This window comes from Culex pipiens, chromosome 3 (assembly GCF_016801865.2).
Source record: "Culex pipiens pallens isolate TS chromosome 3, TS_CPP_V2, whole genome shotgun sequence".
Taxonomy (NCBI): domain Eukaryota; kingdom Metazoa; phylum Arthropoda; class Insecta; order Diptera; family Culicidae; genus Culex; species Culex pipiens.
In genome coordinates this window covers 122,132,660-122,158,559 of record NC_068939.1, presented here as the reverse complement: position 1 = coordinate 122,158,559, position 25,900 = coordinate 122,132,660, and the positions used below count along the sequence as shown (strand labels likewise).

At 36.4% G+C, this 25,900-nt stretch overlaps 2 protein-coding genes across 8 annotated transcripts in view; one reads left to right on the top strand and one right to left on the bottom strand.

Moving 5' to 3' along the window:
* LOC120413053 (uncharacterized) overlaps window positions 1-21,050 on the top strand; it is a 66,804-nt gene extending 45,754 nt beyond the window's left edge. For 4 of the 6 annotated variants that reach the window (XM_039573754.2, XM_039573751.2, XM_039573752.2 and 1 more), the window contains exons 2-5: window positions 5,938-6,259; window positions 19,929-20,460; window positions 20,525-20,728; window positions 20,783-21,050. In XM_039573754.2, coding sequence (XP_039429688.1) covers window positions 6,257-6,259; window positions 19,929-20,460; window positions 20,525-20,728; window positions 20,783-20,940 — 897 coding nt within the window. In that variant the 5' untranslated portion in view covers window positions 5,938-6,256 and the 3' untranslated portion in view covers window positions 20,941-21,050. Of the gene's footprint in view, window positions 1-5,523; window positions 5,596-5,835; window positions 6,260-19,928; window positions 20,461-20,524; window positions 20,729-20,782 lie in introns of those variants that run through there. The other 2 variants (XM_039573750.2, XM_039573753.2) reach the window with 2 other exon arrangements.
* A 919-nt stretch (window positions 21,051-21,969) lies between these two features.
* LOC120413054 (midnolin homolog) lies at window positions 21,970-23,659 on the bottom strand. Of its 2 annotated transcripts, none has more exons than XM_039573757.2 (2): window positions 23,612-23,659; window positions 21,970-22,904 (listed from the first exon to the last, which is right to left on the bottom strand). In XM_039573757.2, exon 2 carries the CDS (start codon window positions 22,858-22,860, stop codon window positions 22,303-22,305), a length of 558 nt encoding a protein of 185 aa, XP_039429691.1. In that variant the 5' UTR covers window positions 22,861-22,904; window positions 23,612-23,659; the 3' UTR covers window positions 21,970-22,302. The 2 variants fall into 2 exon arrangements, with proteins under 2 accessions (XP_039429691.1, XP_039429690.1); XM_039573756.2 differs by lacking the exon at window positions 23,612-23,659 and adding an exon at window positions 23,231-23,584.
* Window positions 23,660-25,900: the final 2,241 nt, after the last annotated feature.

Genomic DNA, 25,900 nt, shown 5'->3' with positions numbered 1-25,900 from the left:
AGAATTTAAGAATTTAAGAATTTAAGAATTTAAGAATTTAAGAATTTAAGAATTTAAGAATTTAAGAATTTAAGAATTTAAGAATTTAAGAATTTAAGAATTTAAGAATTTAAGAATTTAAGAATTTAAGAATTTAAGAATTTAAGAATTTAAGAATTTAAGAATTTAAGAATTTAAGAATTTAAGAATTTAAGAATTTAAGAATTTAAGAATTTAAGAATTTAAGAATTTAAGAATTTAAGAATTTAAGAATTTAAGAATTTAAGAATTTAAGAATTTAAGAATTTAAGAATTTAAGAATTTAAGAATTTAAGAATTTAAGAATTTAAGAATTTAAGAATTTAAGAATTTAAGAATTTAAGAATTTAAGAATTTAAGAATTTAAGAATTTAAGAATTTAAGAATTTAAGAATTTAAGAATTTAAGAATTTAAGAATTTAAGAATTTAAGAATTTAAGAATTTAAGAATTTAAGAATTTAAGAATTTAAGAATTTAAGAATTTAAGAATTTAAGAATTTAAGAATTTAAGAATTTAAGAATTTAAGAATTTAAGAATTTAAGAATTTAAGAATTTAAGAATTTAAGAATTTAAGAATTTAAGAATTTAAGAATTTAAGAATTTAAGAATTTAAGAATTTAAGAATTTAAGAATTTAAGAATTTAAGAATTTAAGAATTTAAGAATTTAAGAATTTAAGAATTTAAGAATTTAAGAATTTAAGAATTTAAGAATTTAAGAATTTAAGAATTTAAGAATTTAAGAATTTAAGAATTTAAGAATTTAAGAATTTAAGAATTTAAGAATTTAAGAATTTAAGAATTTAAGAATTTAAGAATTTAAGAATTTAAGAATTTAAGAATTTAAGAATTTAAGAATTTAAGAATTTAAGAATTTAAGAATTTAAGAATTTAAGAATTTAAGAATTTAAGAATTTAAGAATTTAAGAATTTAAGAATTTAAGAATTTAAGAATTTAAGAATTTAAGAATTTAAGAATTTAAGAATTTAAGAATTTAAGAATTTAAGAATTTAAGAATTTAAGAATTTAAGAATTTAAGAATTTAAGAATTTAAGAATTTAAGAATTTAAGAATTTAAGAATTTAAGAATTTAAGAATTTAAGAATTTAAGAATTTAAGAATTTAAGAATTTAAGAATTTAAGAATTTAAGAATTTAAGAATTTAAGAATTTAAGAATTTAAGAATTTAAGAATTTAAGAATTTAAGAATTTAAGAATTTAAGAATTTAAGAATTTAAGAATTTAAGAATTTAAGAATTTAAGAATATAAGAATTTAAGAATTTAAGAATTTAAGAATTTAAGAATTTAAGAATTTAAGAATTTAAGAATTTAAGAATTTAAGAATTTAAGAATTTAAGAATTTAAGAATTTAAGAATTTAAGAATTTAAGAATTTAAGAATTTAAGAATTTAAGAATTTAAGAATTTAAGAATTTAAGAATTTAAGAATTTAAGAATTTAAGAATTTAAGAATTTAAGAATTTAAGAATTTAAGAATTTAAGAATTTAAGAATTTAAGAATTTAAGAATTTAAGAATTTAAGAATTTAAGAATTTAAGAATTTAAGAATTTAAGAATTTAAGAATTTAAGAATTTAAGAATTTACGAATTATAAAAAAAAAATAATAATTTAAGAATTTAAGAATTTAAGAATTTAAGAATTTAAGAATTTAAGAATTTAAGAATTTAAGAATTTAAGAATTTAAGAATTTAAGAATTTAAGAATTTAAGAATTTAAGAATTTAAGAATTTAAGAATTTAAGAATTTAAGAATTTAAGAATTTAAGAATTTAAGAATTTAAGAATTTAAGAATTTAAGAATTTAAGAATTTAAGAATTTAAGAATTTAAGAATTTAAGAATTTAAGAATTTAAGAATTTAAGAATTTAAGAATTTAAGAATTTAAGAATTTAAGAATTTAAGAATTTAAGAATTTAAGAATTTAAGAATTTAAGAATTTAAGAATTTAAGAATTTAAGAATTTAAGAATTTAAGAATTTAAGAATTTAAGAATTTAAGAATTTAAGAATTTAAGAATTTAAGAATTTAAGAATTTAAGAATTTAAGAATTTAAGAATTTAAGAATTTAAGAATTTAAGAATTTAAGAATTTAAGAATTTAAGAATTTAAGAATTTAAGAATTTAAGAATTTAAGAATTTAAGAATTTAAGAATTTAAGAATTTAAGAATTTAAGAATTTAAGAATTTAAGAATTTAAGAATTTAAGAATTTAAGAATTTAAGAATTTAAGAATTTAAGAATTTAAGAATTTAAGAATTTAAGAATTTAAGAATTTAAGAATTTAAGAATTTAAGAATTTAAGAATTTAAGAATTTAAGAATTTAAGAATTTAAGAATTTAAGAATTTAAGAATTTAAGAATTTAAGAATTTAAGAATTTAAGAATTTAAGAATTTAAGAATTTAAGAATTTAAGAATTTAAGAATTTAAGAATTTAAGAATTTAAGAATTTAAGAATTTAAGAATTTAAGAATTTAAGAATTTAAGAATTTAAGAATTTAAGAATTTAAGAATTTAAGAATTTAAGAATTTAAGAATTTAAGAATTTAAGAATTTAAGAATTTAAGAATTTAAGAATTTAAGAATTTAAGAATTTAAGAATTTAAGAATTTAAGAATTTAAGAATTTAAGAATTTAAGAATTTAAGAATTTAAGAATTTAAGAATTTAAGAATTTAAGAATTTAAGAGGGAGAGTTGGCAGCACTGCCAGGTGGAAGTTCGGTGTTTTGAAGCTCCGTATTATTTTGTAATTTCAAGCCGTTTTTGTGACCCTCCGGACGAGGTTTAGTGTCCGAAAGAAAGCTAAAATCGCGTTTCGCCGCGGGTGATTGGAGTTCATTAATTTTAAAACAAGTTTATGCAGAAAGGAACGTTTTTTTTTTCAAAACCATTGGCCGGCATTGTTTTGATTTTGTACCTGGCCTGCAGCAAAGTGCGTTTGCAACGTGAGGGCCAACTTCGCGCTTTTTGTCATTCCCGCAGGGAGGAATGTTTCGTTTTGCAGCTGCTGCATGGGCTTTGACAGGAGCTCGGCCGGCCGTCAGCTTTACGCTCGTTTTTTTGGTTTGCTAAAAAATTGAGTGAAAAGGAAAGAAATGAGCGGCTGGACGGAGAAAAAAAAAGTGAAAAGGAAGAAAAAAGAACCAACTCAAACTATGTCACTGATGGAAGTAAACATAAGCTGTGCAGTGTATCCTTTTCAAAGAATTAATTCAATATTTCTTTCAAAATTTTTCCTCTTATTTTTACTTATTGCTTGTCTATCTAACGAAAATCTCTTAAAAATAGACCCCCTTCTCCTCGCCCCGTGTCAGTTTTTCTCATCAAACATTCAAAACGTCTTTGCGATCTTCTACTATAAAATAATCTTAAATAATCTGGTACTATCTATAACTTTCCGTCCTCTCTTATTTAATTTTGATATATTCTAAAAGATTTCAGCAAGGTATGAAGGTAAATTGTTAAATGATAAATTGTAAGAATTGTAAATGATATATAAAATGCTACACTTCACACACACACACACACACACTACACAACAACAATGCAATTATTGATCGGAGCGTTTGGTACGGTATGTCCACGCATCCTTCCTCCCCTGTAGATTCTCTGAAATGTGATCCGTTCTCAGAATCCTCTCTGCGGTAAACGCAACGTAGTAGGGCTGGCCGCTTTAATTTTTGTATTACATTTTCGGGTGTTCTCGGATGTACTGCAATTATTAATAATGACAAGAAAAGTGCTTGGGGCGTCATCTAATCACAAGACTTTCCAGCATGCTTTCATCGGACTGGCTACGTTTGTGTTAGATTAGATTAGATTAGATTAGATTAGATTAGAATTGTCCAATCAACCAGAACTGGGCATCGGCATACGAGAGAATAAAGAGCACGATCCGGTAGTAAAATGGTACTGTGTGCGGACTGAGAGGATAAATCCCGAAATTACCGAGAGTCCATTACTCATGGGTATGAACCTTCAAAAAAAGTTCATCTTTAAAAAAAAAGTACCGGTACCGAGACTCGAACCCAAGATCTTCGGCATATTGAACCGTGCCTTTGCCGTATGGGCCACCATAGTTCGGTGACTAAGTGGCGGTCATGTGTCCATATAAGCCACTCAATAGGATGAACTGTTCCAACGAACGAATGAACACGCGAGAGGAATATACTCTCACAAAAATAGCACTTTCCTCACGTTTCTTTTCGTTAGGACTATCCCCCTCGTTCTTTAACTTTGGGTGAATATACCAAGTTTTCATGTTTTGCTTTTTGGGTGTTTCTTAATACCCCTGACTCAAGGCGGTTTCAAAAACACCCAAAAAGCAAAAACTGGAAATTTGGTTTATTGGACCTTATCAAATAAAAACTCCAGATGTGTTAATCTAACATTTCAATAGTTTCGTAATTTGCATCAATACCAAATTAAAATAATGAATTAAATAAGCAAGTAAATATTCTCATATGTACACCCAGAACTGGGCATCGGCATACGAGAGGATAAAGAGCACGATTCGGTAGTAAAATGGTACTGTGTGCGGACGGAGAGGTTAAATCCCGAAATTGCCTTGAGTACTTTACTCATGGGTTCATTTTCCAAAAAAGTTCATCTTTCAAAAAAAAAGTACCGGTACCGAGATTCGAACCCAAGACCTTCGGCTTATTGAATCGTGCCTTTGCCGTATAGGCCACCATGGTTCGGTGACTAAGTGGTGGTCATTTGTCCATATAAGCCACTTAATAAGATGAACTCGTCAATGAACGAATGAACACGCGAGAGGTCTTTACTCACGCAAAATAGTACTTTCCTCACGTTTCTTTTCAGGAGGACTTTCCCCTCGTTCTTTAACTTTGGGTGTACAAGTTGTTTTAAAACAGTCTTAAATTAACCAACTGTAGTCCTATTTTTAGGTCTCAATTTACGGAAAGTCAGTAGGTTTTAATTTTTTTAATTCTTTACTATTAACTTATGTATGACATAGAAACCAAACTCCATTCATAAAATGGCTTGTTTTTGTCTAAAAAACTTTTGTAAGTTGACTGGTCAAGTCAAGTTGACCTCGCTTGAATGCTTCGGTGGGTTTTGAACAAAAATCGTTTTGTGCGACGTGTGTTTCAAAGTCAAGTGTAACAATTGAAAAGAACTATTTTTCAATAATAAATGGACTTATTCTTGAGAGATGCCAGTCCAGAAAACCTGAGAGTGCATTACACTTCTCTTTTCAATGGAACGTTTTTAAATACAGTTTACTCTTGAGACTTTTTAGCATTGTTACGCTTAAGTTGACTCACGTTGAGTGATCATAAGCATGGCAAACGAAGCCTATATATTCCTTTGACGCGTGGCGCGCAAAGCTCCAAGGTTATAACTGGAGTTCTTATTTTGTGTGACTTTAGTTTGTTACTGATTCTGAGACTGTTTAGATGCGGATTCTCATTCCTTTTTTAAAGACGAACGTGCGGTGAATTTAAGTTTAATTTGTTTTAAACTGTTTAATAATGGTTCATCTGCGAAAGAATTATTTCTTCAGTTTGTCTTGGAATCCGTTTTGCAGGGTATGTATTATGATATATTTAGAACCACATCATTTTTTTTAATTCGAAAGTCATCTGAAATCTGTTTATACAAATTGTAGTCGTAAGTTAAAACATGTTGTATCATCATTGATGGGATAAAAGTGATGAAGTGCTTTAAAACTGAATCGAATTTCTTCCTGCCAAATTGTTTACCTGATCAAAAGCTAAATTTAAAAAATCAGCAAATCCATTGCGGTAACGCCAAATTTGTTCAATTGAATAAAACCCGACAAAAAAGGAAAACACTCTTGTTTGCGCGAGTAAAAAATCATAAAAAGAACAAACTTTACAATAATAGACCCCCACCCCCACACCTTCCAGTTCGGCGGAATATCAATGAGAGGCCGTCGTCGCGAGTGCCACACCCGAGTGCCGCAGAGTTGAGCGCGTTGATCCTTCTGCTTCTCCCCCTTGCTCCCCCATCACCAAGTCCTGGATCCTGGAACAGTGAGACCCCAATCAGTGAAGAAGAAGAAAACGAAGACGAAGAAGACAGAAATCTTCCCGTGTGTGTGTGTGCGTGTAACCAATTAGGCCAACAACAAAGCAAAATCCAGCCAAGTTGGAAGGTAAAATCTTCTCGGCGGTGAACAGCTTTCTCACTGCGTCGACCTTCGTCAAGGATATCCGGCAACTGATTATGGTGAGTGTGGGTCCGTCCTACTCGAAGTGTGGAGTTTTGATATTTGTGGATATGTTTGAATTTGAAAAGGTGATACATTTTAGGAGGTCCTCAGTGAATAATAAGCGATCCTATGTGTCTTACCTTGAAAAAGCTAAATAATGTTATTATTTTGTAAATAGAGCTAAAAATGAACAAGTAATAACCTTTTTTCAATTATTTGTGTTTTTGACGTAGACTACGTCTTACGCGAAGGTACTGGGGTGCCATTCCAAAAAACCCAGGCCGAAGGCCCTGGAATACTGCGTAATCCGTCAAACGCTTATAACCTTCTTCCCTAAAATCGAATCGGCACGATTACTGCTGCATTCGATTCGAAAATTATTCAGCAATTTGCTATTAAATTTTCAATGTTGGCAAAATAGTTTTACTAATGAAACAATCTAATGTTTTAAAATGTTTTCAAAATGCAAAGATTTTGCAAGCAAAATGAGCGCTTCCCAAACACGGACTAGAATGTCAAGTACCTATTTTGAAGGGAAAATCACCCGAGCACCGCGGCCGATGTCGGTCGCGAAAAAGTAGCCGAAAACATTTATAAGAAATTGCGCCAGTTTTCAGACCATCATTCACGTCTCAGACGTCGGACCGGCCAGACCAGCAGCAGCAAAGCAGGGAGACCAGAACAACAACAGCAGCAGAAGAGGACCAGAGCAGCAAGAGAGAGAGGGACCAGAGCTAAAACAAAAGAGCGCTTCGCTTTCTCGTCATCGACTGTTGCCTCTTGATGGCCGGACCGTTTGAATATTCTGAGAAAGGGAGTGAGGACTGCTCAACTCTTCGGAGTTGCCCTCACTCCCCGTCTCTCGTCCCACCCGGGACGAGTCTGCAACAACAAAGCGTCGCCTGCTGCCTTCTCGCCGAACATTTGCCTCTAGAGGGCCTGGAGCTTATTAGATAATAAGCTCCAGGCTCTCTAGTTGCCTCTCGTAGGGCAAGCTGTGGTTGTCAAACAAGAGGAAGGGCGTGAGGACTCCAAACTTTTCGGAGTTGCCCTCACTCCCCGTCTCTCGTCCCACCCGGGATGAGTCGGTGAAATGCCTTTCAGGAACAAATGTTGGTCTTCGGGGGTGACGGATTGCACAGCTTTCTGAGGCTGCTCTCGCCCCCAACCCTTCTCCCTCCTTCTCATTCTACTACCAAACATTCATTCGGCTCGCGAAAAAATCGTTTTTCGTTCTTCTCTTTCATTCCTTCATTCGATGTTGTTGTCTAGTCAAAGATTTACCAACACATTCAAAGTATGTTTACATGGCAGCTGCGGTTTTGTTCGCATTAGATTTGCCATCTCTTTCTAGTAAAAGTCAACTCAATCGGAATTCAATTCGAATCGTATACGAATTCCGTTTCAACAACCGGTACGTACACGGTCCGATTGAGTTTACTGGTTTACTGTATCTAGCTAATTCTTCAAAATTAAGCTATGGAAAACTCTATGTCCACTAGGGTGTAGTATCAAAATCGATTTTAAAGCACAGCAGTTTTTCAGTTCCTTTTGGGGCCCGAAACAACTCCCCAAAGTTTGGGACCGATTGGTTTAGTCCTCACTTTGCGCAAAGCAATTCAATTTTCCATATAAATTTGTATGGGGAAAACATTTTTTTTGGATTTTGATATTTATCAAATCCACGTTTCATGCTACATATATCAAAACCGGACTCATATTCAGAATGCTCTGGAATGTGCTCTACAACCTTTTGCGGAGGTCCTTTTAGGTTTTAACAGAGGTTTATCGGGGTTCTGTTACGACTTAGTGGTTTTACATAGGAGTTCAAGGCTTTGGCAACTGAATCCTAACAACATCCTCAAAGCCTTGATAAAACCTTTGTTAAAACCTAGTCAGGAGTTAAGGAAACATGACATTTCATACGTCTTCAAACGTCTTATGCAAAACAGGTTTTATTTTGGCAAAGAATAAGTTTTTGTCTTGCCAAATGATAAAATGGAGATGGTTTGCAGAAATGGCGATGATAAATAAAAGATATTGAAGGTAATCAAAATAATTTGAAAGCTGATTTCTCGCAAATGATGGCTCAAATTCAGCTGCGGTTGAAATTTTATTGATAAATGTAGGGAAGATAGAGCCAAAAAATCAACTCGCTTCATAAAAAAATCATTATTTGTTATCATAGTGTTAAAAGTTAAAAAATATTTGATGCAATTCTATGAAAAAAATGTTCAAATTATTTATAAATATCATTCGCTATAGTAATTATACCAGAAATTCAGCATAAATTAGTGTTTTCGTCAAATTTAAATGAAATTTATCAGTTCTCTATAGTTTCAACCAAGATGGCGGTCAATCACATTCAATCAGAACACGCGTTTAGCGCCATATTTATGCACAGCAATTCCCCACGAAAACAGCATGATTCGAAAAAAAAGTTCTCCGATCGGGCTCAAAATTTTTCTGGGGATTCCTTGACCGAAATTCGCGATTAAAAGCTCAAAAATTCCGACAGATGGCGCAAAGCATCGAAGAATGACGATTCAAATTTTCGCTGTTCGGTTACATAGGAATGCAAACTAAAAATTGAATTTACAGCTCTTAGAACAACTTTTGAGAAAAAATTCAACTAGAACGAGTGTAAACTTTTTGCCCCCTATAAAAAAACGCAATAAAAAAAATCAAAAAAAAAATAATTTTGAAAAAATAATATTGTTTAAAATGATAGAGCATCAAAAGTTAACAAAGTATCAGCTCGAATTTTTGCTCAAAAGTTGTTTTGAACGCTGGAATTTAACAAAACAGAATTCGCATACATAACCTCAAAGGGCAAAAATTTCAATCGACATCCTTCGCTCTGTTCTGCTACTCAACACTAGGTGTCGCATGTCGTTTAGCTTATGAATGCCAATTGCCGTTCAAGAGCCAAACGACATGCGACACCTAGTGTTGAGTAGCAGAACAGAGCGAAGAATGTCGATTGAAATTTCCGCCCTTTGAGGTTATGTATGCGAATTCTGTTTTGTTAAATTCCAGCGTTGAGAACAACTTTTGAGCAAAAATTCGAGCTGATACTTTGTTAACTTTTGATGCTCTATCATTTTAAACAATATTATTTTTTCAAAATTATTTTTTTTCAATTTTTTTTTTATTGCGTTAATTTATAGAGGGCAAAGAGTTAACAATCGTACTACTTGATTTTTTTCTCAAAAGTTGTTCTATGAGCTGTAAATTCAATTTTAAGTTTGCATTCCTATGTAACCGAACAGCGAAAATTTGAATCGTCATTCTTCGATGCTTTGCGCCATCTGTCGGAATTTTTGAGCTTTTGATCGCGAATTGAGAGATTCGACAGAAACGTGCACGCATCCTGGTGGCGAGTAGAAGCACTACGCAACGATGTTCGGAATGACAGCGTGCTTGGAAATATTATTTTTTTTGCAGTTTTTGATTTTTATTTCCTTCAAATATTTTTTAACTTCGATGAAAGTTATTGTAAAGTGTGGCAATCGCATAAACGAATCGAATGATGTATAAATCATAGGGGCTGAGTTAATTTTTCATGTTTTTTCCTCAAATTTACCAAAAAGATCTTTTGAAAAATTGATTTAAATATGTTTTATTTGATTGATAATGCTCCTTATGCGTATATTATTGATAGAACAAACTATTAGAGTCATATTACAGCATAATTACAATAATTTTCTGAAAAAATTCCAGTTATTCTAATTTTTCCAAAAAAAATCCAAAAAATCACCAAAATGCATTTTTATGGTCAATATTTTGCTCAAAGGAGAAGAAAAGTAAAGTTTTAACACTTTTACATAACAATTCATCATTACTTTTAACTTTTACAACATTTAACTCAAGTTATCCAAAATATCGATCATCTTTTTAGAAAAATCGTTTAAATAAAATACCAGTCACAATTAATCTCTACAAATCACCACGCATTATGATCGTTAGCAAAATTGCCACACATTGCAATACCCCACTTTTCTGAAAATGCTTGATTTTTCATCATAAACGCGATTTTTCCCTAAAAACTGCTCAAACTTTATGGGGGCTGTCATTCCGAACACCGCTGGAACAACAGCGAACCTAGCGGAAAAAACGTCGTCGAATTTTTCAATAATCAGACCCGATTTTTTTTTGTTTAGCCATTAGGGTGACCTACGCCGTATTAGGGTGGTCCAAAAAATGACAATTTTCGTCGGTTTTCGCAAAAACCACTTTTATCAAAAAATCATATCTCCGCGCCATTTCATCCAATTTTAGCTGTCTTAGGCGCAAAGGAAAGGTGATTAGATTGGCTATTAGGGGAAAATTAGTAAGAAGTTCCAAAAATCTAGTTTAACATTTGAAAAGTTCGTATGAAAACTTAAAATGCTGTTTTGAAGGTCTCGGGACCAAAGAGCCTATGTCTGAAAATATTTTTATCAGATTCCTCGGAAAGTTTTACATGACATATCAAAAAATGGTGAAGTTATGTTTTCAATACTCTGAGATACGATTTTTTGAAAATAAAAACTGGGTTTTTCGACGCGCCACCCGCAAAAATGGGAAAATAACGAAAACGGGAAAAATCGACTTTTTTCACTAAACTCAAAAATTTAACGATGACCTGTACATGTTAGGGAGCGTTCTTTTATTACGTAACGCAGTAGGGGGGGAGGGGGGTCGGAGGCCGTGTTACGCTCCATACAAAATTTTTAAAATTTGTATGGAAATTTGGTTACGAGGGGGGGGGAGGGGGTCTAAAAGTCCGATTTTTCGAGTTACGTAATAAAAGAACGCTCCCTTAGGGTACCAAAAGTTGCGTATTTCAATTACAAAAATTTTGGCTGGGTTAAAAGCTTTTTCAGGAGCTTGTGGTTTTAATTAGGCTTTTTGCATGCCTAATGGCACTTGACAGTAGAAACATCCTTGGTTTGAAAGAAGCATGCGATAAAACCGTTTGGCATGACATTGCCATTTTTGCCATCGGGTTTTGAAGACTCTCTTAAAACTTTCATAAAACCTTATTGAAAGCCTTTTTTGTCACAAGGTTTTATGTCCGAGGCATAAAACCTTGTTAGAACCTATTAGTTAGCTCTTACTGGTTGCGGTGAATGCCCAAATAAAACTATTAAGCAATCAAGATGCTACCATAAACCTTAATAAAACTAGATGGTGACTAGTTGGTTCAAAAATGTTACTTGTTAAATGCCACACACAAACCTTGACAAAGTTGTTTATTTAGTGTATCGTCATCGATTGCTGTGTACTTCCCCGTTTAAGTTTCCTACTCTTCACTATCAGACGAGGGGATTTTTATCTGCCTGTTTATTGCCCATCTTGTGAATCAGGCATTCTTTACTGCATGAAATCCCTTAACTATTTTGAAGGCTTTGTTATTATTGCCAGTATTAGCAACGATGAGCAACGATGGAATTTCGCAGTTGAATACTTTACTAAAAAAAATTCAAACGATTCACTTGATACGTTACATTTCTAAACATGCGATCCAAAACGATTCAAACTTCTTGTGCAGTTTGCTTGTAATGATGTTCTTAACAACTATTTCACATTCTCTTCAAATGTGATATCCATAAAATAAATCAAAACTAAGAATTTATTCCTGAACCGGAACAAGCTGGAATGCACAAATATGTACAGAACACTTACATCTGAACCAGCAACCCAACAAGCTCAAGTCTAGTGGTGGTCGTCTATGCAAATCTTATCACTTTAATTAGTTTTCTCGAACGGGCAGAACGATGTTTTTTTCGCTAGCCTCCAGCATGTTCCCAGAAGAGAATCCCCCGAGGGATCCCAGATTGAGGTTATGAAGGAAAAATGGAGAGGAAAAAGTTGAACCCAACGGGAATATGGAAAAAGTTTTGTTTTTTTGCTCGCATTTTCTTTTCAAAAGATGAAAATCCTTGTCGGACCGGGAGAAAAATATGGAACTTTTGTCTGTTTCAAATCCTGCGTTGATGGTGCTGCTTCTGGTGAAATTCGCACCGAGTGTTTATGTTAAGCCACGTGTGGCACATTTAACTTGTCGTTGAAAGTCTTTTTCAACACTGCAGGAAGTATTTACTTTGAAACAGATGTTTGAATTACGTTTAAGAAATGAATTTGTAAACGATTTCCCCTCCAAAACAGTTACATACCTTCAAAAATTCCTAAGTAAGCAAAGAACCCCGTTTACGCAAACTAATGATCCAATCCATCGGCAAACCTGCCATGGTTCAAAAGGCACGTGCCATCCTAAAAAGGGCTTACCATGCTCCGCCAGCTCAAATCGTGTGAAAATCCTAGCAAACATAATCACTCACCTCCCACGGCATCGGCAACGTGATGGAGAGGGCACCCACGTGGATGTTACGGATATAGACCCTGAACGACGCCCGAAGTTAGGCACCTGTGATGAAGTGCAGCTAATTTGATTACAAACGGAAACAATTTCATTCTGGCAACGTGAGTTCGCCGGCATAGGTATCATGCCCGCAGTTTAACGTGTCAAAGTATCAATTTCGGTGTGAATTTCGATCTCAATCAGGGATCAGGTATTGATGATTGGTTTGCAGTGTCCTTTGATGAGATAAAAGGAAAAAAAAAACTTTTGTCAATGTGTTATACTGAAACGATGGGCGAAATTTTAGAAAACTGTTCAACTGCTGAGCCTGCGTTTCCCGTTAAAAAAATATCAAGCTTTAATTTCACCCGGCAGTTATTACGCCACCCACTTGGATGGTTCGATTAAACCTTTTACTTCGAATCGAGCGTCGCGACGCCTGTCGTGCCAAAATTACGTCAAAATTGAAATTCCAACAAAAATCTGATTTTTTTTTTCGAGATTCCAGGAAAGCAGACTCTTGTTTACTTTTTGGGGTCCGTCCACCAGTCGGATATCTGGTGGATTTCGTTCCATTTCGGTAACTTAGGTTTATCTCTTGGGAATTCAACAACGATGGGAGCTGATAAAAATAACCTTGCCCAAAGGGGCAAAAAAAGCGCGTTGAGAAAGCATTTCTGCCAATTACGGTTAGGATGAACGCCTTTTTCTTCGAAGAAGCATCGGAATGAGGGAAAATGTGACCGGAAAAGTGTCAGTATTATGGCTTTTCCTGTCGATTTAATTTGATTTCACTCGGGAAAAAGGCGTCAAAGCGGATCGGCTTTGGGGACGGGACGAATTAAATCTGTTCTTTTACGGTTGATTTAGTTTTGGATCAACTTTCATATGGGAAGATTTTAAGGGAAAATTACAATTATTCTTTATTTGTGATCATCAATATTGGCTTTTGAAAAAACATTTCTATATCAACAAACCGTCATGACATCTGTTGCCAACCAATTAAAATACATGATACCTTTGAAACTAATCAGACAGTCTATGAATACGTTCATTGCCCGAAGTGGTGAATAAATTAAACTTAATAAAACTTTACTATAAGAATGCGTAGATGACTAAAACTCATAGAAAATTGCAAAAATCAAAAAAATTAAAACAAGTTTTCAAAGCATAAACATAAGCATACAACATTAACCAATTATATTCATTTTTTCGACTTTTGCTCAAAAACAAGCTTAAGGTGAAGACTTCCATCATTGTCATGATTTTTCGTTCAAAGATATAAATTTTGCGTCGCTTTCAATATTTTGACAAAATTCCTTCAACAAGTTGTTTAGAATTGTGCCCTACACATGCTGATTTCTTTTAGTAACGATTATCCCATTCCTTGTAAAGTTATGGAAACCGTCATTGATCAATGATTGCCAACTAGGACGTCAAAGACTGTGCCACAAAATTATATATGTTTTGAAGCACAATTGATTTAGATCAAAAATTCATTGAGTGGCTTCAAGATGGCAACAGCCGGCACATGCTGATTCCTTTTGGTGCTGAAATTCGTTAAATTGAATTTAATACAGAATATTTTATAGTGATGATCAATTTTCTTCGAAAATGATCAACGGCTTCACCTTAAAGTAAGCAATCAAAGAACACACGCGTCGAAATTTGTAAACAACAGTAAAAAATTTACAACAACTGTCAAGAGAGAAACTTTCTGTCATAACAGACCACCAAGTAAATTTTTCAAAATTGATTTAAGATTAATGCATGATCCCTTCAAATTCCCGCAACTTTGACGAAAATTCGCAAAATGCCCAACTTTTTTCTGATTATTTCTGTTTTTTTTTTCGATTTCGACTTCCGAACTTATGCGGCTACCTGAATGAAGTTGACTTTATAGCTGTCGGCCACCATTGCTAGTACCAACCACTAGCGTCTTCCTTTTTGTCTACAAGGACTTCGCCGCCCTGGGCTCCTAAGTGTATGAAAGTATGGCACGGAGCGACGGCGCCGAATACCCATATTTACACAAATAATTTTAGAGCGCCCGCCGCGGTTTTCGAACCAAAGACCTCTGGATTGTGAGTCCAGTGCGCGGTCCGATTGATCCACCTCCTGAATATATATTTTAATTCCAAGAATATTTCAAGAATTTCATTCCTCCATTAAATATCCATTCAACTGTAGAAAGATTTTTTTCGGAAAAAATGTCAAACTTTGAAGATCTGTACTCCAAATTTCCAAATTTTAATGTGATTTATACCAAAAGATGTGCAAGAATCTGGCCTACACGAAAATGATGTTGAAAATAAACGCGTCAGTGGCCAAAATGCCTCAAAAAGTAACTTTTTTGAAAAAAGCTTTTTTACGGGTTAAACACCATTTGAAATTCAAATGCAAAGCGCCACCTCCTTCCAAGTAACTTTTTTAAACCAACTAGCCACCAACAAGTTTTATTGTAGCATCTTGATTGCTTAATCCTTTTATTTGGGCATTCACAGCAACCAACAAGCAAGAGCTAATTAATAGGTTCTAACAGGGTTTTTTGCCTCGGACATAAAACCGTATGGAAATAAAAGCCGACTTGCTTTCAATAAGGTTTTATGAAAGTTTTAATAGAGGCTTGAAAGCCAGATGGCAATGGCATGCCAAACGGTTTTATCGCATGCTTTGTTAAAACCTATGGTGTTGTAGCTGTCAAGTGCCATGTAAAAGTGCATGTAAAAAGCTCACATATAACCAAAAAAAGCATCAAACCATCCACATTAACGACCCCCGGGTCTTTTGTGGTCTCTATTGCAAGTTTCTGCTCGAACCTAGGAGTCCGAAGGCTTGAATGGGGTGAGCACCCAAACCTCTTTTTATTCCAAGGAACCTTCCACCCCAGTGTGTTTGAACTGACGACCTTTGGATTGCGAGTCCAACCGCCGCCAGCGATTCCACCGGAGTAGGCTTGGTTTGGTGTGTTTTTTGTACTTATGGCATGGAGACAAAACTCCTACACCTGGAATGTTTTAACGGCCTAACAACCAAGGCCGGGACCGACATTTTACTTCCTCATCCGATGGAAGGTTGCAGCAGATGGGAATCGAACCATAAGCTCCTAAAAGAGCATTTATCGCGGCCAAATTGCAGTGCATAAATATGGCGCTAAACGCGTGCTCTGATTGAATATGATTGACCGCCATCTTGATTGAAAATCGAAAACTGAAAAATTTGATTTAAATTTGATGAAAACACACATTTATGCTGAATTTCTGGTAGGTTTTATAAATAGGCCGCAACCTCCGCAACCTTTTGCAGTGTTTCTGATCGTACAGTCATCCCACATAATCGGAACACCCACAAATTCGGAACACTTTTATGATATTCTGTCAATAGCATGCCAAAAGTAGCTTTTCTGTCGTCCTTACTATTTTTAGAACCTTCACTTGGTCATTATCTTGCTATTTCAACACTTAAAGTAGTACTTTTTGAACAAAAAACTTCATTCCAAGACTATTTTGTCCAGAGCAGCAAAACATTGCCTCCAAATGCCCTGTTTCATAATTGTGGAATGTTATTGTGCCCCCCACAATTGTGGAACACCTGAATTTAACTGATATTTTCACACAAAAAAACTATCAAACCATGTATAAAACATCACTAAGCTTGAGTTTCATTGGTTTTAGTGTGTGAAGTCATTATTTGATAATAAATATGTACTCCTGGAGAGATCCAAAATTTGTTTACATTCGTAAGAAAAAAGTGTTCCGAATTTGTCGATTTCAAGGGTCAAAGAAATTCTTCAAAAACTTCATATAAAAGTTAAAATTTCCAGATGTTCGATACAGCATTCGAAAGATCGCAAGAAAAGCTTTCAAATGAAGGTAAAATCGAATCATTAAGTTCAATTATCGATGTGCTATGATTTTTTGAACATTGGCCGAGCTGGAAACCGTTCCGAATATGTGGGATGACTGTACATTAAAGTATTAGCCGAATATAATTTTGAGTATTTCGAATTGCTTAACTATTAAATTATTACGAAACATAGAGATTTTTCCTATTGCCCGAATAAACTTCAGCGTTATAGACTTTATCGATCAAATCAGAATGTAGTAAAGAGTTAACAGAATATTTTCTCTAATAAAAATATCAGCATTAGTCCAATTGCGGCAGAAATAAACGCAATTTTAAAATTGATAGCAATTTCTCCAAAATCTCCGATTTTAGTTTGAATGCCATTCAATTATTCGAACGATTAGGTTCGAGTAGAAATGTTGACATAGAGACCGCCAAGGACTATGGTTTTTAAGGGTATCTTCTCGTTTTCAGTTAATTTGTTTCATATAATTTTTATAATTCCAATGTGAAAAAGGTTTAAACATCATTTTCATCCATATTTTGAAAAAGAGCGAAGGAGTTGAGCGAATGAAAAAGAGCGGTTTGCCCACCTCTAGAAAACTCACATGACTTTTCAAATAAAATTTAGTACATAAATGTCCCATATGCAAAAACAAAAAGTTGAGAAAATCGCAAGGCAAGTTTGTCGCAAACATAAGGTTTCGTGTTAAGTTTAACGAAAAAACTGGATTTCCACCTGATTTGTAGAACAATGTACTGGATGTTTTAGGCTTTTCTAAAAAAAACACACGATTTTGAACCAAACTGCATCAATAACATAAAAGTGAAGAAAATGTATATGGGACATTAATGCGATCATGGGCATTACATGTCATTTTTGAAAACAAGAACAAAAATATTTACGAACTGTTCATGTTTCATTTGTCAATTGAATGCTTAGGTTGGAGAGCACAAAATCACAGATATGATTTAAAATATTATTCAAAAATTTATATTAAAAAAAAGTTCAAAGAATTATTTATTACGTTGACAAACCCTCCCCCCGCACTTACAGCTATATTTATAGGGTGTGTCAAAATAACATGATCGAATTTCGATCCATTCAAACCTCTGGATTAGGACTAGACCGTGGTCCGATTGATCAACACGGGCGGTACGTTCTACTACGTACCTACGTACGTTGTAATAACAAGAAGCGTTCATATCGCCACTCCAATTGACTTATGATTGATGAAGAGAGAATGCATGCCACACTGCTGGAATCGATTTCTTCGGCTCTTCAAGGAGCAGCATCATAAAAGAAGGAGGTTTCTCCCCCCGAGCCATGGTTGATTCGGGTAAATTGACCATGATGACCACGACAAAGCACCATTTATCACAGCAGGGCAAGCAAGCTTTCACTTTTCCCTAACATCGTTCTCCGAAGTGGTCGACCTCCTAATGGGAGAGCCAGTTAAATGGAGTATTCCGACCACGTGACTCCTGCCGGGCCATGTGGCACGTTACTTCCATTAGACTATACAGGTTCCGACTGTGACCGGATCAGATTCCGAGGCGGGGAAGAACCCCAAACCGCATGGCATCCTGTGGTGCTGGGAAAACTTGTCCATTTTCCTTCCCGGGTGGAAAACTGCCAGCGAATTTCAAAGTTTTGCGCGTCAATCTTCGGTTTGGCCTTGGCATTTGTGTGTGTGTGTGTGTGTGTGTGAGCGGTTTTGGAAACCCCGAACGGAGTGCCGGCAAATCACAGAGGACGAGTAAACACTTCCCAGAAGCTTGTAAGCTTAAGAGTAAACCTCTTAACGATGATGATGCGTAAAATTGTTGGGGTCGTTGGAATATTTTTCCGCAAAATCAAAAAAAAAATCACTTAATTTTTGTTTTGTATTTATTTAGTTTTTTGAAAACCTTTTCCTACTTCTCGTTTAGTCAAATTTAATATATTCAATAAATTATGTGCACCTTGTTTGCTAAGCTGCTCCAAACATTTTATCACGCAAGAACAAACATGACCGATTTTCTCCAGCTTCCCCAATGCAATGTGGTTACGCGAATTTTCTGCAATGTTTGGAAAATCCGACTTTTCACCACCCTTTCCTTTCCATGAAGCTCTTGGGGTGTACTTGTTTCGAGTTTACCTTCTTTTTTTTTATTTGGAGCACTCAAAATCCAACAAGGAGAATCGTTTATATTTAATGTGGTGGTGGTATTTGTACATTTATTTATTTCACTTGGATTGATGTGCTGATTTTAATGTGGTTTTGGAAGCTGTGCAGGTTTGTGTCCTTTTGGGAGTGTTGACAGAGTGACATTTGTGAATGAATGAATTTTCATAATCTGGCTTCGTCATGCAAACTGGATAAATTTTGAGAGGCTTCACTCCAAATTTGGTACTATCTAGTTTTGAAATATCGTGACATTCGTGCATAATCTAAAAAACTAAAAACTAAAAACTAAAAACTAAAAACTAAAAACTAAAAACTAAAAACTAAAAACTAAAAACTAAAAACTAAAAACTAAAAACTAAAAACTAAAAACTAAAAACTAAAAACTAAAAACTAAAAACTAAAAACTAAAAACTAAAAACTAGAACAAAAAAAAAATACATATTTTTTATGGAATTGCAGCATAAAATGGATGGTGGAAAAACCCTAGGTGTCACCTAGGATTATCCAAAATCTCCCATATTTTCATTTCATTCTAGTCATGGTTGATCAATACAATGTCCCGTTAAGAATTTCAGCAAAATCAATGGGGACTTACTAATTTTGTTACACGTGCGCTTCCCACTCACGGACCTCAACATCAAGTACGGAGCACCCGCAGTGAAAAGCTCTCTTTTTCGATAATATTCACGTGGAGCTAGAAGGCATCAAGTAACACAGCATACGGAACACGAAATGATGCCGATGTTCTACGCCATTTCCGTAGTTTTATTGTCATAAATAATTTCTTTTTTCACGTTTTTGTAATGCATCCTAAACTTTAGCATGTATATGGCCCTTCCCATCCAACGTACCCTGGTTGAACTTCCAGCTTTCCAAAATCAAATGTGGATCTCAGCATCTTAAATAGGATATGAAAGTAATAACAGTCGTTGCTCAAAAAATGGTTTTGATCTAACGGCTCCAGCATTGATTTGAATTCGTCTTGAGGTCTATATGCTTGAGAAGTAGTTTAGGGTTATGGAGGCGATATAATATATATATAATAAGCAGGAATTCAGTAGTTGTGATCAACGATTGCCTTTACTACAGGCAAGGTTGTCTTCTAATTGCATTATGCGGTAGCATTTTTCCATCCCAGTGGATCGTTAGAGGTACATTCGTTTTGAATTCTTACTTTATTTAGGGCAGCAACAGTTACAACTTTAGCGAAGTCAGGCTTGACTGATCGAATTATAATCCAAATCATTAGTTTTTTCACATTTTTTTCTTGTGCTCTGCTGAACTCATTAACATTACTTTTTCCCGGTTTTCCCCTTGCCTCAGACTCGACAAACCAACGACCCAAACAGCGCCGAGCAGCAACAACAGAGCGAACCCGAATCGAACCAAAGCAGCACGCACCAGAGCAGCAGCCACAGCTACCAGCAGCCGTCGTCAACGCAGCACCGGTTGGCCGGATCTCCGTCGAGTAGTGCCAACGCGAGTCCCGTGATCGGCCGGAACATGCCCCGCCACCAGCACCAGGACACCGCACCCAGTGACGATGGGACCTCGAGCAGTCTGGACGGGAGTGTCTTTGCCGCCGACGGAACTCCGACCGCTTCGGGGGCGTTGGCCAGGACGCGCCGCTCGCAGACCTCGGAATCGATCACCTCCAGCAACTTCAACTACAGTTTGAACCGGAGGTTCATCTCCAAGAACCAGATGAAAGAGTTCCGGGAGGCCTTCCGGCTGTTTGACAAGGACAACGACGGGTCGATCACGAAGGAGGAGCTGGGCACGGTGATGCGATCGCTGGGGCAGTTTGCCCGTGTCGAGGAACTGCAGGAGATGCTGCTGGAGATTGACGTCGATGGTAGGTTCAAAAACTAGACGGCATGCTGTGATCATGAAACACATGTTTTTTTCTTTCCCCTTAGGTGATGGCAACGTCAGCTTCGAGGAGTTTGTCGACATCATGTCCAACATGACCGACACGGTGGCGGAGGCATCCGCCGACCAGGAGGAGCGCGAACTCCGGGATGCGTTCCGCGTGTTTGACAAGCACAACCGGGGCTACATCACGGCGTCGGATCTGCGGGCGGTTCTGCAGTGTCTGGGAGAAGATTTGGACGAGGAAGAAAGTTAGTTCGGTGATCTTACACTCTATCAATGACTAACTTTGCCGTCTTTTCCAGTCGAAGACATGATCAAGGAGGTGGACGTCGACGGCGATGGACGGATCGACTTTTACGAGTTTGTGCACGCCCTCGGAGAGCCGGAAGATTCACAGGAGAACGACGACGAGGAGGACCCCCTGTCACCTCCGTCACTGTCGTGTGACGTAAACGCCTAAACGTCAGCATTCCTAATTCGAAAAAGGGTTAAATTTGATAGAAGAGAAAAAAACAGCAACAAACAAACGATATCACATATTTACTATCTTGAGCAAATATTTCGCTTACTCGTAATTGTAATTCCTCTTGAAAGTTACAAACAAAAAAAAATCCAACAACATTTTGCTGATACGAGAGAATCAATATGATAAATTACCAAAACAAATCTAACAAACGGTAGTAGAGTGTATGCAAACATATCAAAGTTATCAACAGAAAAACCAAATCGCTAACCAATTTCGAACAGAATCCGCAAAATAAAAAACAATGCAATACACAAGAACTAATCAGAATTTTAAGCGAACCAAATCCAGAACGAAACATTCATCAAATCAAAAAAGTAAGAAAAATAACTAAACCATAAACTAAGAACATTCAATACCACTATCAATGTTGTGAACTTGAAATTTTTAAATTATCGATTTTTGCAATCTTTAACTGTTTTTAAAAGTCAAAGTCATACGCTAGTAGAACACACACAGTGCGACGGAATGTAACTTTTAGCTCGAGAAAGGATTGGAGAAGAAAAGGAGTGAAACCAAGCATTGCGGAGAAAAAATTTAACATCAACTTTTACAAACTCTTTAATATATTGTTACATAAGCGCCAGTGTACAATCTTTAAACATACCATGTTGGATAATAAACATTAAAACAATGTATTACTGTCAATGTTGGGTGGAAAATGTCTCAAAGCTAGTAGTATCACATTGCCTTTTTATATATACAAAATGATTTTTTCTTCTTATATTTGATCACCGCCATCTTGAATTTAAAAATTCTAAATCACTTTATCGTAATTCAGTGGTCATACTGAGGCACGACAATCAAAAATATGAGAGCAAAAAAAAATGTTTTTCGTGACTCGGTTATTCGAAGTGAAGCCGTTGCATTTTTTTTTTTTTAGGTTATTGAAGTATGCTGAAAAAGGCATGAAATTGGAACAAATTGGGAAAATGTTTCTCTAAAAATAAGCTAGTCAACGACAAATACTCTTCCATAATTTCATTGCTTATTTATTACTTCACATTAAATGCTTTCAAATCTTCACTTCCTAACCTCAAAATAAATTCAAACCCTCCAACGCCCCCACTTCCTCTCACTTACCGACTGAGCAGCTCCTTGGGCATGTGGCCGGTTTCGCCGAGCGTCCGCAGCGTCACCCTCCCGTCGTCCATGACCGAAATCCACAAACTTCGCAGCTTCCTAATTTTTTCATATTTTTTTCATTTTAAAGTTTTTTTAAATTAAAAATGCTATAAAATTTGTAATTAATGTTTTTTTTTAAATATATTCGAAATTTGACATTTGATTTGCCTTGGTTCAACAGCTGTGGAGACACCCTAATAAAACCGCCAAGGAGAGAAGCTGCCCTAACAATTCAACATACCTGCAACGGTTCGTTCTCGAGCACAAACGCTCCGGCAACGCCATGTGATCCGTGTCCGTGACCATGACCGCGACCCCACCTCCAACTTGCGACGCCTGATAGTGGTGGTGCGGCCCTCCGTGATGCACGTGGTGATGCCCTCCGCCAACCAATCCGTGACTAATCACATGGTGCCCACGGTGATGATTCTGGACGCCACTTCCGGCACCTCCACCAGCACCACTCGAGCTCCACTGGTTGCTGCCGTACGAATAGTTAAACAGGGAGTACTCGTGCGCCTGCGCATTCGCGTGAAGGTTGTTGTTGAGCTTGGACTGGAGCTGATTGGCAATGGCCGCAGCTGCTGCGGCTGCCGCCGCAGAAGAAGAAGAGGCGGACGAGGTTGGTATTCCGCTGCCGATGGGACCGGCGCTGCTGCTGCTGGACACGGCGACAGGGGTAGATATTGTCGCTGCCGCGGAAGAAGTGGGCGCGGTTTGAAGTAACGTCATGATTCGAAATCCGGACACTTAGTACCATATTATTTTTGTTATAGCTGGCAAAAAATCATGTAATAAGTTGGAAATGTAGAAATATCATCAGGATTTAGTATAAACAGTCAGTTTTAAGAGAATGCATGGCTGGGGGAGTTGGACTGCGTTGACAGAGTGTTGCTGGCCGTTGGCGTTGTTCGTGTTGTTTATTTTGCGTCATTTTCTATTCCGTTTATCAACAGAGCATCTTTTACATACTCTTTGAATATTTCGCAACCACTGCCTTCCCAAACTGGATGCGGTTTGACGAAATAGTCAAATATGGTGGAATTCGTTGGGGGTGTTTTATTTTCCATTATCCAGTAATTTAACACTGTACACTGCTTACCAACGAAGGACGCGGTGGCTTTCCAAAAGGCAGTAGGTACTGCTACATTGTTGGGCCCGTTGACGTCGTAATGGACATATTTTGAAGATCCATCTGCTGCTGTCAACAAAACGTGCATTCTCCCCTTCAAAACGATTGTGTAGTCACATTTCATGGCTATTTGTCTGATGAACATTTCTTTGTTCTTATTGATTGTTCTATTCAAAACTGAGTTTTCGATGTAAATATTGATAAGGTCGTTCGCCTTAGGATCAAATCCTACGTCTACAGCCGTAACTGAATGTCCCATATCATGACCCGGTCGCTGGTTACCTTTCAGGGATGATCTGAACATTTTTTTTACAGCTTTTGCTCCGGTATAACTGTTTGATCTTGACAAACCTTGCACCCTATCCCACAGCATTCCGCTTGGTGTCAACACATGGCACGTTATAATTGGTGATTTGTCGACCGTGCTGTATAACACGTCGTATAGTCCTTTTGCTGCGAACTGGTATGGCAGTGGAAACTCGTGCCCCAAAACAACGTGATCTGCTCTACAGAAAACATTTGGTGATGGGAGCGTAACTGTTGGTCTCGTGGAACTTGGTTGATATATCTTAACGGTCGGTTGTTGACATAGAAGATTCATATTGGTGAGATCCGGCAACGGTGGCAATTTTGTCAATGGTAGCATATCCGGAATGGTGTCCTCATCTAAATGCTTAAAGTACTCATAATCTGCCAAACTGGAGGATGAACAAACCGAATATGCGATAGAGTCGGAGTCACGCACACGGTCCAAGGTGTCTTCAATATCGTCGAATCCCAGCCCTCTGTCACGACGGCCATGTTTATGAAACCTAAATGTTCGACGCGAACATAAAGACAACAAAGAAGATGAAGAACGCATTTGCTGTCAAAATTGTAAACAAAGGTATAATTTCATAATGTTGAAATGATTTCCATGAAAAAATAACGACACGGGACGGACTTCCAAACACAAGTTCCCGAAGGACCCTACCCGCCAGAGACTATGGATAAATGCCCCGCGAAGTAGCGATGAAGACGGTTTTGCAAGTTCAAAGTTCTGATTTATTCGGACCACTTCGCAATGAACTTCTTGTGAGTCCACAAAAGGTCGGATTCTACACAAGCACGCGATTCCTTCGATTCCCTGTGCGAGTCGACAGCGGGAGTGGGCCAGTCCTCGAAGAAGGTTATCGAAGGATGCTCGGAAAGACCAGCTCCGCCAGAATCACCGGAATCACGGATGTTTCTGCACTTGGTCGGTTACTCCCTGCCGGAGATTGCAGCGAGTTGTTCGGAAGGATCAACAGCGGGACTTGGCCAGTCCCCGGTCCAGTACTACCCAGCAAATCTTACCGGTCAATCGACAGCAACAGTTTTCATCTTTTTTCGTAACAGATTTGCACACACAAAAAAATGATGTTTCTCGAAGATTTGGTATAAACAAACAGACAACACCAATACTGATACACTCACAGAGCCCACGCAGTAGTATTAGTGAAGAGCCCACGATAAACAAAGTGGGCTCTTCACTAATACTACTACGTGGGCTCTTCGAGGTTTTGGTGACTGTCAAACGTTCTAGACACTTACATTGGTGCCAGAGGGTTGTCGAATCCATACGATGTTGGTGACAGATCCATATCGGAATCTTCTTCCGCGATGTCGTTGTTGTCCGACGCATAGTCCGTCCAGAAATATTTTTTCTCGACAAACACAGCATCAGCTAGTCCTTCGACATCTTTTGTCTTACAAAAAAAGGGTATTTCGCTAAAATCAAACTTTCGGTGGCTATATCTTGAAAACGGAGCCCTTTATCAAAAATCTGTAATAGTAGTTTATGCAACAAGTTGCAAAAAGAGGATTTTTTCAGCACGAGTCGTACATTTATCCAACGAGGTTCACCGAGTTGAATAAATACGAAGAGTGCTGAAAAAATCAAGTTTTGCAACGAGTTCCATACAACATTTTTTGCAATTCCAAAAAACACACACTGAGTGAAATTTTATGTCAAATTTTCATGTATTTTGTCAATAAATCGTTTAAATCAAAAAAATGTTGAAAAGTGTTACTTTTCGAAACAAGTGCTGAAAAGTTCAACTTTTCAGCACCCATTTGAGTGCTGAAAAGTAGAACTTTTCAGCATTTATTTTGAAAAGTGTTGCTATTCGATTCTGTTATTTTTGGCACAGAAAAGTAGGCTATTTCGTCGTTCAAGAATGACAGAAAAAGTAAATAGTTTCACGACGGAATTGCAAAAAGTACTTTTCGATTGCAAATTCAATTTTGCATTAAAAAATAATGTCAAACTTGTTTTTGCGTGAAACTTCATTTTTTTCGTTCGTTCGGCAAATGTTCCTGTCCTCCATCGGAACACCCCGTTACGTAATAAAAGAAAGCTCTTTTCGTGGATTTTTCGTGCAATCTGTGCAGAATTTTACACAGATCTTTGTTATCTGGATTTTGCGTGTAGAAAAAGCACATTGTGTATTCTTTTTCTCAAACGTACGAAACGCTCTCGATTTTCCTTCGGAAGGTTTCGGTTCCGTGGCCGTTCCGGACAGAAGGAGGCTGAAAAGCTGTGAGTTAATTCTAAACAGAATTTGAACGAACTTTTGACGTAGGTGCCGCAGGGGGTAATAAATCGATTATTGCGAAATT

Excerpts from the sequence above, each read along its gene's own strand:
- LOC120413054 (XM_039573757.2), bottom strand. The coding sequence starts at position 22,860 with ATGACGTTACTTCAAACCGCGCCCACTTCTTCCGCGGCAGCGACAATA.